The sequence below is a fragment of the Anopheles moucheti genome, chromosome 3 (genome assembly GCF_943734755.1).
Source record: "Anopheles moucheti chromosome 3, idAnoMoucSN_F20_07, whole genome shotgun sequence".
NCBI classification, from domain to species: Eukaryota; Metazoa; Arthropoda; class Insecta; order Diptera; family Culicidae; genus Anopheles; species Anopheles moucheti.
In genome coordinates, this window is record NC_069141.1 from 7,573,686 (window position 1) to 7,590,569 (window position 16,884).

General features: G+C 44.9%; 2 protein-coding genes across 6 annotated transcripts in view; one reads left to right on the forward strand and one right to left on the reverse strand.

Moving 5' to 3' along the window:
- The window catches only part of LOC128305402 (protein spire), a 118,652-nt gene extending 103,153 nt beyond the window's left edge, over positions 1 to 15,499 (forward strand). For 2 of the 5 annotated variants that reach the window (XM_053042827.1, XM_053042828.1), the window contains 8 exons: positions 3,261 to 3,497; positions 7,391 to 7,656; positions 9,307 to 9,553; positions 9,843 to 9,896; positions 11,504 to 12,129; positions 12,201 to 12,401; positions 12,471 to 12,775; positions 12,856 to 15,499. In XM_053042827.1, coding sequence (XP_052898787.1) covers positions 3,261 to 3,497; positions 7,391 to 7,656; positions 9,307 to 9,553; positions 9,843 to 9,896; positions 11,504 to 12,129; positions 12,201 to 12,401; positions 12,471 to 12,775; positions 12,856 to 13,078 — 2,159 coding nt within the window. In that variant the 3' untranslated portion in view covers positions 13,079 to 15,499. The remainder of the gene's footprint in view (positions 1 to 3,260; positions 3,498 to 7,390; positions 7,657 to 9,306; positions 9,554 to 9,842; positions 9,897 to 11,503; positions 12,130 to 12,200; positions 12,402 to 12,470; positions 12,776 to 12,855) is intronic. The other 3 variants (XM_053042830.1, XM_053042831.1, XM_053042829.1) reach the window with 2 other exon arrangements.
- A 25-nt stretch (positions 15,500 to 15,524) lies between these two features.
- Positions 15,525 to 16,737, reverse strand: LOC128305404 (ubiquitin-fold modifier-conjugating enzyme 1). The gene is made up of 5 exons (XM_053042833.1): positions 16,596 to 16,737; positions 16,273 to 16,401; positions 16,072 to 16,203; positions 15,837 to 16,004; positions 15,525 to 15,770 (listed from the first exon to the last, which is right to left on the reverse strand). The coding sequence occupies exons 2-5, from the start codon at positions 16,393 to 16,395 to the stop codon at positions 15,684 to 15,686; spliced, it is 510 nt and encodes a 169-aa protein (XP_052898793.1). The 5' UTR covers positions 16,396 to 16,401; positions 16,596 to 16,737; the 3' UTR covers positions 15,525 to 15,683.
- Between the last annotated feature and the right edge of the window lie 147 nt (positions 16,738 to 16,884).

Consider the following 16,884-nt stretch of genomic DNA (forward strand, 5'->3'; position numbering starts at 1 on the left):
CCTATCTGGACTGAGCCACCATTGAATTGGACTACTCCTGATGCAAATTCTACGTTTAATCCAACGGGTTCGACTCCAATCTGGACTGAGCCGCCATTGAACTGGACGACTCCTGACGTGAATTCTACGTTTAATCCAACGGGTTCGACTCCTATCTGGACTGATCCGTCATTGAACTGGACGAAGCCTGAAGTTCCGAATCCTACAAGTTCTTCACCATCTCAGAGCTGGACGACTAGTCCCCAAAAGCCTACAAGTTCACACAGTCCCTCAGACGCAGATCAACATTCAATTTATTCAAACCCTGTTGAGACTGCGTCACAAACCTTCTCCACAACCAGTGAACTTCCCACTGCACCACAAATCATATCCACCCTGAAGATTACTGTGAACCGTAAACCAACAAGAAGGACTACCACACCGCCAACGACAACAACCGAGCAAGCCAGCCGTGCAAACCCCGTTGATCGGACCCCAACTAAACGTATCCGACAACAACTTGTGCGGCGCAAGTCGCATTTCGATAGCAAAACTAGATAAATGGATGTACAACATCCGCCTCGATGGCTCGTTACCATATGCATTTCAAAGTGTCAATTCCTCGAAACAATCCTGCCGATTGGTATCGTTCCGTAATGATGCGCCAGCGATAGTGATGAAAGGCGTTTCATGTATCAGAGGCAGCGGCAGATACGAAGCGGAAGTCGGAAGAAGGAGGACGGCGTAAGAAGTAAGCGCAGAAAAAATGTACCCTAATGTCAATTGAATATATTTTTATCTCAGCATACACGAGTAGCGCGTAATGTGGTCGTTATGTAGGTGGAATAGTAATTATGATAAGCTTGTATGAAACAGCAGATCGGTGAAAGAAGATACAGATAATTTATAGATGTTGATGAAGATTGGAAGTTTGGTTTGGAATCATGTCAGTGATCTTTATCATAACTTTCCTTAGGCATTAGGCAGATACTTTGTTTACACAAAAAATAAGTAGTTGGTTTTTAACGATGTAGGAGAGTAGTATTTTCTTCGAGCACACTGTAACACTGGTGGTAGAGAAATAGCATTAGATGGAAAAATTATCTTTCAGTAAGATACTACTGAACTACTTAATTTTGCTTCTTACTCACTGCGTGAATGTTGTATTTTGACGTTACATAGTGTAGTAGATAAGCGCCGGCGCTTTGCCGAACCAAATGTGCTCACGTTTTTCCCACCATGTGGTTATGTTCAGCGCCCTACGTTACTACTACCAAGTATCCACGCTGCACAGTTGCAAGCAGCACACTGCCACCGTTGTAACGGGAGGAAATGTTTTGTTTATGTTGTGTGGATGTGAGATGCGGCCGGAACATGGGGACGAGTTTGAGGTGTCACTGATGTTGCCTGTGACCAACACCAGCATACCCGCGCGTTACTACTAGCGACGACGGTATTCGCGCCCTGCAATCGAAATCCCACCGTGTGGTGTGCGGCGCGCACGCGCTGTACAGCTAGCATCAGCTACGCACCAACACCACTGTTACTATTTCAGCATAAAAAGGCAACTCTCGCTTAGCTGGTCCTCTCGCGAGCTCTCTTGCTGCATTTATCGCTCCGTTTATGCTCCATCGGGGCAGTAGAGTGGCAAACACTGCACGGGAACTCGTCGCGCACAGTCCGCGAAAGAACGTGAACCACGCAAGGCCCGAACGCGAACGTCCCGCTGTCGTCCCGTGAAGCTTTTCGCACAATTTTTTTCCCACACGGGAGAGAAGGGTTGCTGGGAAAACTACACATACATGGGAAATAGTTTGCAATAGTGCAGTGCAGTTGCAATAATGGTGGCGCTTGTCCATGCACCGCACACTGTACTGTTGTCCCCGACGGCACCTTCTATGTCTCGTGTGTTTGCTTGTTTTCCGCGTACTTAATTAGTTGCTTCGGTAGCAATAATTTAGAACACAAGCAACCTCTGCGTGCAGCCTGCTGAGAACGGGCATTTTTTGCTGCTTCTTTTGTTGCTGCCTCTCCCCTGTACCGAAGGTGTTGATTTCTGCGTGCCTCGAGAGAATCTGTTCAGTGTGTGTAAAGTATCGGGCAATACCATATTGTGCACAAAATGTCTAGCAGCTACCTTTGAAGCAACATTTTTCATCTGCCAAGAGGCAAAGCGTTTGATTAATCGATAAGTGTGCGTCTCGGTGTGTCGCGGTGCGTGTAGATTTTCCGAACCAGCGCAAACATTACGGTGGTGTTCCTTGGCAAGCAAGCTGTACCTTTCCGTTTGTGTGCCGTTGTCGTGTCCCTCACGTGGTGCCCGTGCAGTGCAGGAAAAGCCCAATGTGGTGAAAAGAAAAAAAACAGAGTCACTGCATTCTGCCCTGCTTGTGCAAGTGTTTGTTGGAAAACATGCCACGGTGTGCGTGTGAGAAGGAGAGAGAGAAAGGGAGATGCGAGACTAGGATAGCTGGCAAACATAACCTGTGTGTAGCGTTGTATTGATGTTAGAGGGAGGGCTTTCGTGTAGGGTGTTTTATGAGTTCCCCAAGGATATACAATTGCTCCAGGCTACTGAGTGGAGGGTTGGTTGGGATAGGATAATATTGCTGTGCTTGCGCCTTGATCCCTTTTTTCGCTCAGCTGACTCGTAGAAGGTGAAGCATCTTATCAACGGGAAAGGCATTCGGTTGAGTCACCGCCCTATATAGTGTCCTTAAAGGACTCCTGAGAAAGCAATATGTTGATATATCGCTAAAGGAAAACCCGCCTTATCGTTCTCCTGGTATGAGTGACTCAGTCTAAAACCACACCACCAAGAGGCGTCACGGCGATTGGAAAGAAGGAACCACACCAAAAACCCATCCCATCGGCAAAGACTAATAAAATAAGGTTGTCGTAGGGATTGTGTGGTCTGACCGGAGGGAGTGACTGTGATGATGTCATCGTTAGTTTCTACCCGGTAGGGCTCGGCGTACGGGTCAGTTTGCAAACACTGGTTCGCCCGAAAGCAGTGTAGAATTTATCGACCGCTGTTACGCATCGCAGGTGCATCGGACGTAAAACTTGAAGCAAAGCAGTGAAGTAGAATAGAATACATTTTAAAGGATCACATTTCCATAAAATCATCTTCTCGTTTAGCTTTGTAGTGATCGTTCATGAACTTCTGTTTGGTTTTTGTGTTCCAACAACCATAGTTCAACACTAGGTTTTTTTAATTGACAAGTGCTAAAAAGGTTACACGATATAGTAGCAAATCATGTTTGTCACGGCGACCGCAGATTCTGATTCACCAGACGGTGACCCTTGCGTCGATGCGGTCCGGGATCTGGCGTACTGTCCGGTGGACAATCCGGCCACGGTACCGATGGCTCCATCACCACGCAAGCCACCGACGCCGGCTAAACACCGGAGTAACAGCATGACCGGTGGGAATGCTGGCCTACCGCCGATCAATCGCGTACCTAAGGCGGCACCACGAGCGACTCAACAACCGCCAACACCAAAACCAAGATCAGGTATATTTCCTTTTGTTAGAGAGCATGGGTCAATAGTTATCTGGATGTTCAGAGACACGAGTTCCATGTGCTGATTGTTTATAATAAGATTTATTGCTACAGATTCGGGGCCGGCCTGATGGTTCATTGGTAGCGGCACCGGTCTACACACGACAGGACCGGTCCATAATCCCATCCGGACCCCCGTTCGCAGGATACACTATCCGCTACGGGTAAATAAAGTAAAAGAAAGCCAGAAAAGGCAAGCCTCTTCTCTTGGCCCTTTGAGGTTACTGTGACGATAAAGAAGGAGTTATATAGACTTGGAAGTTCTCATGTAGAGTACCATATGCTAGTGTTTGCTCAGCTGAAACAAACTTTTTCTTCCGATTAAATTAATACGCTCCTTATATATGCTTCGTGACGAGAGCGACTGTGTCCTGTTTGGATAAAGCTTGTCAGAATGATTAGCTTAATTGCCAAACATGGCGGGCAATCAACCTTAATAGCGTGCAAACAATTTATATTCCCAGTGGAATTAAATGTCGCCCACGGTTTGAGTTGGGTTTTTAGGATTTCTCTTGCTTAACGAAACACCGGAAGGCTATCAGGAGATGGGCAATTGCGGAAAACCATTACTGGAAAATTGGGCAGAAAATTAAACAAATGCGGGCATGTTTCGTTGTACAACTTTCTGATAAACATTCCAGTGATTTCCAGTGTTTACTGGACATACGTTTTGTTCAAGAAAATTCTTTGCGCTTTAACGGTGCTTACTCACATTTGCTCTTCTGTTAATTTGCGCCTAGCTATTATTCGCTCACGGAAGAAGACCCCATAGCAGACTAATGCTAATCATTCCATTGAAATGTACAGACTGTCAGTAATTTACACGCGCACTCCCACAGTTCATCGCCCTGTCCACGGTGTGGTGTAGCGTTATATTCCCACCTATGCTCAAGAGTTTGTCACTGTGGCATCAACGACGCTTTGGAGCAACCGCAACTTACCAGACGCACGCCAAGAAAACATGTCTTGTTTTGCGAATAGTGCGAAGTTTAGGGGTTCTTGCGGTGGCGTTGAACCGCCTTGTTAGACCAGAGCAAATCTTTCACATACGGTCGACATTTTGTCGCGTCATGTCCGCTTAAAGACGACTCACGTCAGCTAATTCTTCACACGCTCAATTTACAAGCGACGCAACGGCACAAATCAAACTCGTCTCTTCGGACGCGGTTCCAAGCCCAAGTCGGACCGGAGACATGCTACCGTTTACGGGCGTTAGATTTGCTGCGGCTATTAAACATGCATACATTTTCCAATCGCAATCAAATCACGCATCGTGCAAATGCGACGGAAGCGTTGCGTGCGGCGTGTTTCATCTGAACTCGCTGTGACGCGCAAGAATCGATAGATTTGTGTGCAGGTTCGTTTGAGGGTGGGATAACCTTTTTTTTTTGTTTCCCTCGGCGAGAGATACCAGACGTGAAACATCGGGCACATCAAGCAGTGCAGAAATCATGGCGAAAGAAAAATGAGCTTTTTCATATAGCTTTTCTATGTGCGTACGAAATGAGGTTATGTTTATTCTACTACTTATTGATCGGACGATTACCAGAGGCTGTGGTTGCTAACAGTCCTCCCGACTCTTTGAGCCTTGAGCTGATTCGTGCCGGACGCATAATGAATATGATGATATAATGGATATTATGGATGAGACATAATGATACCGTAGAGAAAACTGTATCAATGCCAGCATGCACAATGTAAGGATCTGCGAACTAAGGATGGACGGCTCCTGGGAGCAAGCAGAGACTTGTTGACATACAGTCGCCATGAAGCGAAAGATTAGTCGAAAACATTTGCAAAAGAAATTGAACACTACGCTCTGTTGCATGGTGGAAAGGTACCGAGCATGTCTTTAGGTTGCACCATATGCTTCGGGAAATAAGGAATTGGTTTTATTATTTTTCGGTCCTCACACCAAAGGCGGTGCTCAATCGATTCATGCCGCACCACCGTTTCCATCTGGCTTGGCCGTGGGCCAAACATTGCAAAGCAAACAAACCAATTTCAGCGTGCTGGCGGCAAGAGCTTCCGCAAAAATTGAAGCAGGATTTTGGAGGCTTTTTATCGTGAAATTTATATGCGCTGCAAAAGCACTGACATACTCTCTGGAAACATTTTAAACTCGTTACGACATCACGTCCGACAAGGGAGGATGGGCCGTGGTTGCACATTCGCCCGGAGGAGTTATAACGTCTTGTGCAAACCACGTCGTAAAAGTGCAATTCTATAAAATTGTAACCCATTAGAGAATTGAGTACATCCATGACACCGGGATGTTGGGTGTTGCCTCGCTACACACACACAAGGCCAAGCTTGAGCACTTCCTGGTTACGGTATTTGGGACCCTTCGGAAAAAGACATCAACGAAAGCTCATCCGACCAGGCTTGGGGACTGTATGGTAGAAAGCTCATTGCTCTGGTGGATGGATGCTTCTTGGAAGGATCCCTTTTATCCCTGGTTCCCTTTTCAGTTCATGCTCATGAATTTGTAAACCTAATCGGCCCTAAAACATGTCCGCTTTGTGCATTCTGGTGCCGATGCGATGTTGTACTATGTCGGGATGGCATGATCCGGAAGACTCCGTGCGAGACGGTTCAACTATCCTGAAGAATTCTTTCCTTGAGCTATTTTTTTCCTCCGCTTTCGGAAATCGAATTTGTGACTCCCGGGGGCACTCAGGCCAGTAAATGGTGGTCAAGCATGTGAGGGCGTCTCCGTGAACTTCCCGTGCAGTCGCTTTGTCGTGTGAAACCCACCGTAGGCTATCCAAATTGGGAGATTCATGGTACATCATAAAAGCTCATGCATTGGAGAAAACGCTAGCAGCAAACATAACATAAATTTTTCGTTTATATAACCCCATGTGTAAAACCCCGCAAACAGTTCAAGGGCTTTGTTCTGCGCCATGGAACGGTGGCATGGAAACTATAAACCAACTTTTGTGGGTGTCAGAGCAGTTAATGACTCATTGTGCTGGGACGCGTTCAGTAATAGATCTTTGTTTTCCATTGCGTTAACCTTGAAGAATGAACTTCTCGCATCGACACACTTTACACTTGTTGCTCGAAGTCCGCAACTTGCCAGTGATCGATAGTGTCGCTATTTCGGGGGACGGTACACCTGGCGAAAAAATAACAGCCACCGAACGCTCGATCACATTCAATAGGGTGGCAAAGGAAGCCATTTTTTACTCAGCCTACCGAAACCCTTGCGCGGTGAGCCCTTGAGGTGTAGTGCCCTATAGGTCCTGCCCCACGTTCTCGTTCTAGGCCAGGGCTAATCGGTGACTTGCCCTAACGAACGCCGCCGTACAAAAAAGCCGGACTATGTGTGGATAAAACGCGCAACCCGCAGACACAACAAGCTTGACACAGCTAGTGGTGATGATAAAAAAACCAGCACAGCCCTTACATTTATTGATGGGTGGTATTTTGCCGCTCCGTCCATGACATAACTAAACGTGCAAACAGTGACTAATGGAGGAAAAGCATTGGCAGCAGCACAGAGGACAACTGATAAAAAATAGATTAAATGTTGTTTTGGGTTCGGGTTGTGGAACTTAAAATGAGTAGCCTTGATTCTTGGTCCATATGCATGGTGTTAAAGTTGACGAAATCTCTTTAGCTGAATGTTGTTATATGTTATGTTGTTGATTGTCCTTTAGGAAAGCAAAAACAAAAACCCAATCAATGCGCAAAGACATTGTTTCGACACCCCCAACAAATGTGTGTGTATATCCATCCTGTAGTCGCTGCACCGCAGCTAATTCGATCTGTTCTTCAACCGAAGTCTCTAATTTCGCTGTTTTTTTTGTTTTTCCTCCGGTTGTTAACTTTACTTTCAGTTTTACCTACCACAACCCAAGTAGATAGCGTAAAGAAATCGTGCGATGATGAAATCGACACCAGCGGCGCCCGCAGCCTCGACGGTGTCAGTGGCAGCGGCAGCAACGGCAATGGTAGCGGTAACACTGCCAGCTTCCACCATGGTTCCAGCTACATCGGCACCAGCCACAAAACGATGACGCTGGGTCGTTCGAGTTTTTCGCACACCAGCGGTACACCCCGTAACACCCTAAGACTGATACCAGTAGACTTTTCGCTGTTCAACGTAAGTACACCAACGTGGAGAGCACGGGGAGTTTCCTCGGGGCGTATGGCGGCCGTTCTTGAGTTGGACATTGTTAGATAATGCCTTAACGTTTCGGTCACGATTGAAAAGTGAGCGAGTATTAACAATCCACTGATTAGAGCAGTCGATGCGGTTGAGATCTGATCTCGTGGCGTCTCTTTCGACATGATCTCTCACGTCTACTGGCCCTTTGCTGAAGCAGCAGTACCACTGTTTTCGTTGAAGAATTCCATCTTCTGGGCAAACCATACATCTGACCGAGTAGCGTTACTCCACATTTGGAGTAACGAATTCCAACAGCAGCAATGCTAATGAGTCGATGGTAACCCCAGCAGGGTAGCTTCTCAACGAACCTCCGGTCTAGCTCACTCAGTGCGGTAAGACTCAAGAGTAGTGCCACGAATGAGTTAGCGTTTAGCGGGTGATTTTTGTACAAAATTCGTGTAGCAATTCGTCCATTATGTGGGCTGCCAAAGTTTTTCTCACCGTCGACCGATTTACCAACCGGACGACAAACGCAAAACTTGAATGAGTAGTAGCGGCAATGAAAGAACTCCCTTGTGTTTGACACTCGCTGCGGTAGTAAAGAACTGCGCGCGTTGGCGTAGCTATGACGCAACGCGTTGGGTCGGTTTTGTTTCGGGAAACTGGAGTACACAGACAAGGTTGTATGTGGCAGCACCCGGTTATGTTGTGACTGTTGGCTCCACAAACATTTGGTTCGCCAGAAGTGAAGGGACGTTATGGCAAGAATACGAAATTGAAGATTAAACGGGAAAAAGGTGGTTGAAACAAACTTGTTCTTTGCTGATTTCACAAACTACGTGCTACGTGAATACTTGGAGGACAAGAGCTCGTGATACCGCGACTCTTGAACGATCACTGCCTTTGCGGTAAAGTCCATTTCTGTGCATATGAGCTGTTAGTTAACATTTGAACTTTGCAATACTCTACGCCCTTAAGTAGGGTTAAATGGGAGCGTGGAAAATGTTGTATTCTGAACTTTTAAACGCCCTTTACATTGCAAATTAAACCATTTTCACACATTTGGAAACCTAGTTCCCTTCTGTCCAGTACATTTCCGTACAACTTCGACTCTAGCTGCTAAGCTGTTTCACAAATGTTAAGGTCGGTTGTCCAAGTAGTGGTTTAACCTTTTAAGCACACCGGAGCATTCTGTCGGAATCGGTGGAATCGACCCATAAACGCATGGCTGCAGCTTTTGCGCCCAAAACGTGATCAGATATTTCGCCGCGGACCGAGTGCGGACCGAAAAACTTTCAAAATGCGTGACCGTATTCTAAAGCAGCACAGAAAACCGGGATTGTACCAAATAACCAAAGCGCACAGCAGCGTAAGAAGGGGTTTGCAGAAAACTAAAGCCTTTTCCTACCACCTCGTTGAAAGCACCGCAACGCTTTGCGTATGCTTCCAATCTCGGGCACTCGACGTGACCTTCGCTTTGAGAAGTCACTTTTATGCTAAACGTGTGCTGTATCGAGTTCGAAAGCCAACCAAACTAAAGGCGGGCTCCCTTTATTTTGTGCTAATTTGTTTTGTGTCCATTGTTTAATGACCTTTTTTTGTTGTTGGGGGTATGAAAACCTCACCCCGTGTTACACTCCTTAGGATGATGACTTCATTGATGATACAGCGAACGATGGCGTAGATTCTGGCACGTGCAGCAGTGCTACCAGTGGGCAGCGAAGCCAGCAACAGAACGGTGGTCACCGGATAGCGTACGGTGGCGTTGGGGGAAAGCGCAGCAGTACCGACGATCGTGGAAGCACCAACGACAGCAACAGTACAAACCGTTTGATGATCGTCAACAACGAGAACAATCAGAACAACATCAACACCGTGCTGCGACGGACAAGTAAGTTTGGTTAGGGTATCTTAACGCCCGAAGCCTAAAGTAGAAACAGATTCCTTGAAGTTGCTGTCCTTGTCCATTAATTGGATGTATCTTCGCCGTGTCTCATGTTTCCGCTCCTAAACGTCCATAATTACTAACCTTCTTCCCTGTGTAGTTGTTGGGATATTGAAGATAGCATTGTTACTTACTAAATGTCTTTTCTTGTCTACCATCCCATTCGCTACTAATCCTTTTCGTGTCAACTAAATCTGAACGGATCGGTCACCAATGGATCTTGCAAACATTACAGAGAATATCATCACCCACGACGAGTATCATCGGTTCTGTGATAAGGCTCTCGAAAGTAAATATTAACTCTCATCCCACTGTGGTGTGTGCGTGTGTGTTAATTTTATTCTTTGGTAAACATCTTCATACTTGGGTTTTGGTCATTTCATGTTAAACATTTCGCATTTGAGTGTGTTTCACATTTTCGTCACGAGCTCTCCACCATGGACGAGCATCATCTTCTCGGGAAATGTTGTTGAGTTGCTGTTTTGCATACTCGTTTTGGAGGCAGAGTTTTTCACGTAGAAAGCTGGAAAGCTTGTTTACGTACCGTTTGTATAACATTTAGCATCATTTTATTAGCGCATATCACTCTGCAATAGCCGCGGGACGCTGGACAACGTAAATGTCACGTATTGTCTGGGTATTGTTTGCAGTTCATTGTTCAAAGAACTGGTTTAGTTTCGTTTTCTATTTTACGTCCAAAAATCATAACCGCTCTATTACACAATGCAGCATTGCTTTTGATGTGTGCCTGCCGTTCAACTTCAACTCAACTTGATTGGGAAGGTTTAGGTAACATAGTATGCATTAAAAAAGAACGACAAATTTCATTAATTTTCAGTGAAATTAGTTTTTATTTTAGATTTTTAGATTTTTAGTTGACGAGTACCCTGTGTCAACTAGAGAAGAACCCAGCACTGTTTTGTGTGTTTGTAGCTATCTCGGCTATGCACAGCCAAAATTTGATAACGTTATCATTTCATTTGTAATGGCCACTACTTAACGAGTTTGGCACTTACTTTCAAGGTTTTGTCAAACTTCAATGCGTCTAGTGTTGTGCTCGATGAATCTTTTCAGAGGAGTCATTCATGCGAATCTTTATTGAGGAGTAATTCATATGAATCTTTAGTCTTTAGGAGTCTTTCAAATCAGGAGCCAAATCTAAAAAAAATCACGAATCCTTAAATGTTAATAAACTCCCATAGATTCAAGTATCATCAAAGAATCTCTAGGTAAATCTGAGTTTAACATTTTTTCTTTTCTTAAAAAAAATGTTCTGTGTCATGAGTTTTGTAAGATTTATGAATCTTTGGAAGATTCATTCAGATTCATGAATCTGAATCAAATTCACCCAACTTCGTATTCGCATGGTGGACCTGGCTTACTTCGAAAAAAGGTTAATTAAAAAGTGTTATCGAAGACCACCAGCCCCCCTAATGGCTCTCGGAAGCTGTGGACAGATTTCTCAACCAAATAGGCAAATTCAATAATCTTGAAATAAACAAGGATTGACATTTGATAGCCAATATCGCGAAAAAGCTAAAATATAAGCAAATATTTTCATTTGAAGTGGTTTCAACGAAGGTTCTGGCCCGCTTAGCATATAGTCCATCGATATATCTTAGCTGCATTCAATGATCTTTAATAGTTTTTTCATCGTTGTTGAAGGTTTGTCGTTTGTTTTAATGCATACGTTATTTAAGATTTGTCGACGTACTTCATTCTATGTTAGTTGATTTTGTGTTGTGCTATTACTTACTTAATTTGCTTGCACGATTTAATTGCACATCTGTTTGTTTTGCTGTTATTGCACTAAGGATTTCACTCCTTTTTTTACACCATCTTTTATATCAATCTCACAAAATTCTCTCAAACTTACTCTTACCCACTTCCATAAAGCCTACGATCTTGCGACACAGTGCGAATCACGACGAGCATCCATGCGCCGACACACCATTATAGGATGCAATCAAAACTACAAACTCGACCCGCTGGCAAGTCACTCGGTGCCACCGTCGCGTCCCGCCTCGCGTCAATCCGATCGCGATACGGTGAAAAATGAGTCAACCGGTCAGCCTGCAACACTACCCACTACGAATGGGGCGCCACCGAGAGAAAAACCTTCCGCCGTGGTGATGCCACACGTCGTCAACGGAACGCGGCCGGCACCGATCGGAAGTACGGCCACGGGCAACGGTAGCACTACCACCACCATCGAGTACGTCAGCGCCACCAACCTGGCATCGTTGGACACCTGGACCAAAAATTCGCTCGACGAGCACCAGTGGAAGGATGCGTTCAACCTGAACGATCGTCTGTCACTGACGCTGGAGGAAATCGTACATATCCGCTCGGTGATGACGAAGGCCGAGCTCGAAGGGCTGCCGGTGGATGTGCACATCAAGGAGGACGTGGAGAAGCGGAAAGTTTGCTTCCTGTGCTTACGCACCCGGTTTACCTTGTTCGCGCGTGGCATCCTATGCAAGCTCTGCCAGCGGACCGTCTGCAACAAATGCAATACGAAGGTAGGTGTGCGAGGGTGGTATTCTGTTGGGATCGATTTAATGACCTCTGCTGTATTGTTATCTGCCTGCAGATGCGAATACCTACCGAACATTTCCGCAATGTTCCCGTGGTGCTGCTGTCACCTTCGCTCATGAACAGCCCGTGCACATCCAACACACCCTCGCCGAGCCATCATGCGCACGGTACCGGCTCGGGGCCAACCAGCATGGTGGACGAATCTTTCCCAAGATCCCTGATGGAGCGACTGTTACGGCCTGAGTTAGATCGAAAGGTAATTGTCGGCACATCATCACACCAATCCCAACAAGCTCTAATGTTCTGCGCTTCACTGTGCTTTCAGACTCGAAATACGGTTGGAAGTGCTCCGTCTTCACCAAAGAATCAACGTTCCGCCTCCAGCACACCGGGTACTAGCCTGCACGGCACCGAAACCCTGTCTCTATCGCTGTCGCATCACGTTACCGGTGCGAGCAACACCACCAAAGACGTTACTGCACCGGCGAATGGTATCACCGCCACCTCCGCAACGGTTACTACCGCTGCGCACAAGTGTTCGCTCATGTCCCGCAGCATGGAGGGCCCCAATAGTCTTCCACCGCAGAGCCCGGCACGGCCACACTCCAACTGCAGTACGCTCGATAGAAAGTAAGACCTCATCTTAAACCCAGGTTTTGTTAAGGGGAGTCTGATCTGATCTGATCTTGATTCTGCTCGTTTCATTGTAGGAATCGTTTCGCCAAAGCATTTACGCTAACGGCGTCCGGTGCAGGGCAGGGCGGTGTGCTCGATCCACAGAAGGAAAGGCTCACTGGTGAGCTGATGGCCGTCTGCAATGATTGTCGCAGTCTGGTGCTGGAAATCATTCGTTCCTCGCGACAAACCCGAACAACGGCCCGGAATCAGGTGCTGCGCCATCTGACGCTCGATATCTCGCCGGTGTACAAGTAAGTTGGCCGGCAGTGTATAGCGGCGTATAAAGCGCACAAGACGGCTATTAAGGAGAAGCGACAACTTTGTTACCCCAAAATTCTCCGGAACCTCCAGAGTTCGAGCCAGGGACAGAGTGTGTGAGCAGCATGCATCCCGCATACATTACTGACGTTGTATTTATTATACTTATTTATTTAAACCGCATTAAATCCTCAAAAGAAAACTGGTAGTGGAGTGCCCCGGCTGCTCCCAGAATTTGGCGAATCACGTAGTGAATAATGTAAGTTGGCGGCAGTGTGATGCTGGTGCTCGAACGCGCGGACAAAGTTACCGATCAGTTACGAGAGCATCAGCATCTGATGGCCCGAAGTGTAAGACTGGCTTGTTGCTAATACCTCCATGGCATTGTGATTATTATATCGTGTTTTTTTTTCTTTGCTGATCCCGTGTTAGTATCGAGGATCGATTGTTTTATTTGAGAAGAAAGAGTTTTAGAAGCAGAAGAGAAACAGCCACACATACATTCTTTAGAGGCACAAATAAATAATATTATGGTACGGTTTCGAAAAGTAATGGAAGCATGAGCATGCTAATAACATCAGTCCATTTGTTTTTTTTATGTGAAAAAGGCTACCAGACTTTGGTTTAGCCTGTACATCCTCGCTTTGCGTGTTTTATCCGGATTCGGGTTCTCCTGCGCGGCTAAACGTTGTGCCTGAAGGATTGTTTTATTGTTTGTAAAATATGTATATTCAGGTATATTACTAATCATGGTTGGTCATGTTTAGTCTTTGCGAGGCACTGGCACTGGCAAACACTGGCGATAATCTGCTGATGTGAATAATGTTTGGATGAATAGAGCAAGAGAGATACGCATTTTTTGGATGATCGAATTCTAGGCTATCAGTTTTCCTTCCCCCCGTTAAATACAGAACCCCTATGTTACGAGCATAGATACTAACGAGCAAGGTTGATCCACCTCGATCGAAATGCTTAACATTTTTTGATGTTCTATCGCTGTACAGGATTGTTCCGCGAGCGGCCTGCGATCGAGCGTGTGCGTATGCCCGAAAATCGTTCTGTAAATGTATGTTTATGTTGAAATAAAAGTAATTTTGCTTCATTCCGCATAAAATCGAATCTTCTGTCGCGAAATATTACACGCTGAAGATGAAATGGATAAATTAGACAAAAAACAGATCATCATAATGGCGGCTTTAGTCACGTTTAACATTGCAATAGTTGAATATTTTATTCGAATCCTTGGAATCCAGAAGAAACGAAGGATTAACCTAAGTAAATTAATCTATTCCGAAGCTGTTTGTTCAACAACATAATTAAAGAAATATACGAAACACTTGAACTTAGCGTTGATAATGGTACCCGTCAGCGCTGCTACCGCAGATGAAGACACATGGACTTACACTAACAACACTAATCATTTTGGTGCAAATATGCAAAGGGTTACACGCGCGGCCTGAAAGCAATAGTAGAAGTGCTGGAAAACGAACTGCAATCATAGAAGGATTTAACAAAGATGCTTGGACATGTGTGACGAGGGTCCTCCTTGTCCAAATCCAAAGAGAATGGCAATATAGTGGCAGGGTAGAACAAGTGTAAAAGAGCAAGAAACAAGCATATACATATATACACACAACACATGGTAGATGTAGTACCAGAGCAAAAAAGTGACAATTAAAAAAAGAATGGTTCCGTTTGCTTATCAAATTTTAAATGTACCGCATCATGTGCACAACCGAGAAATCCACAATCGTATAGCCAAAAATGGAAACCGTTAATGTTTTTTAGCTGTTGATCAAACACGTTGTCGTGTGATACTATACTTCTTGCGGTAGAGATAAATTAACTGAAATTATTTAAATTAAAACTGCACCTAATATAATCTCAGACAGTCTGAAGGAAGGGAAGAAACCGACCGAGAGGTGGTGGTTCACCCCGTTAATAGGCTGATGATAGGCGGAGAATGGAACAAGGTATATCAACAACATCTTAGAAACAGGCTGTCAATAGAACGTAATGAATATATTGCAAAGCTTCCATCAATTGATAGATTGAAATACACCACAGTAAATAATCGTACATTTACAACATTTACCAACATTCGAAATGTACCCAGGTTACCCAGGGACATTGGGACCTTCTGAAATACAATTGTGGGGATCGTGGGAACTGAAAAAAAAACCAAGAAAAGCGATCTACGGGTGCTGGATGGAGTTGAGAATTGTGAGGAAGTACAGCTAACGACTGCAGGCTGGGTTTCGATTGGAGGGATACCGATAGACAATTGTACAACATGAGAGCATTAGGGGAAAGAATCAGTATCAGTAACAGAAATTAATTATACTATTATATACTATTCGTATAATCTACACCGATGAAACGAAACGTGTAGTGCAATGAATAAAACATTGAACAAAAATTTAACATGTGACATGTAAGAGGGACATTTTTTTTATTTGCATGCCTTTCTCGCCGACGAACAAGCAAACAACTGCTTGTCTCTTTTGTTAAGCAACAGTTAATAATGATAAGCGAGTAGATAAACAAATCATGTTTTTAAATACCACTGGAACGGATGGTAGGAAAAGTTGAGTAACCGTCCCTAACCAGACGTTGTACCTTTTTCCTGGTACGATATCACGCCTTTCTCTATTAGATCCGGGACCTCGACAGCTAACCATGGTGATAGCTAAAGAATTATACATTTCCAATCGTCAAATTCTTGTTTGTGGAGGTATGGAGATGCAGTACTTACCCCTAGTGCCATTGCGTGCGCAATACCGAACTTGGGCACATTTCTCGCCCAGAGTGGTTTGAAGTGGTCGGTTAAGCAAATTTTACCCCCACGGTACATTTTCGCCGTCTTTCCATCTAGTTCGGGCAGTGCAATTTCGGGCGATGTTGTTGGATACGTGATGGGAATCTATCGCGTCGGTTAGAATGCATTGGGTTAAATATTGGAAGATATCTTTAAACAGTGTTTTACGTACATCAAACTCCACGTCAAACTCGTACTTGTGTAAATTATGCATGTACCAGCACTTTCCGAACCATTTCGTGCCTTCCTTGTTTGACTCTAACCGGAACCAGTCCATATCGGATGATTTGTTGTTTTGCACGTACTGAAAAAATCGAGCAAATGATTTTATTATGCTGCTTGACGTACATTTGCGTTGAATGAACAAGCTTACCTTAATTAGTGCTTGATATTCCTCCTTCAACCGTTGAACCCAAAGTTCCTTATCTCTCGGGCCTGCTTTCGTCTTGAGCAACGGAATGCCACTCAAAGCTTTGCGTGTTCCATCGTCTACCATGGTGAGCTGTTGAACAGATGTTTATTAAGTTTTCCATTTTCAAACAGATAATTTTTCACACAACAGTATGGAAAGCGAATGTTGCTTTCACGATTTCTTGCGACAGTTTCTATCGACGTGTCAACAATGGTTTAGTCAGCACACACGTGCACACATTCGTGAACGAGAATACCTTACGATTAGCATTGAGGAGTACTTACAGGAAGCAAGATAAATGGTTATATTCCTCAAAAAGAAATCGTAACCTTGCACGTTTTAATTAGAACTTCTTAGATGTTTTATGCTGCTCCACTGCCTAATTTCAATGATGTGTAAATAAACACAGAGCTGTCAAGAACTCCTCCATCGCCTTGAAGCAGAAGCTGCAGTTACACGTAAAGTCAACAAGCAATTTCGGTGGCGCCATCTACTAACAAACAGTCCAACCACCTCGCCGAGCTGTCCCGTTTGTGCTGTCACTGTGATTGTCATTTCCTTCAACTCGAACGT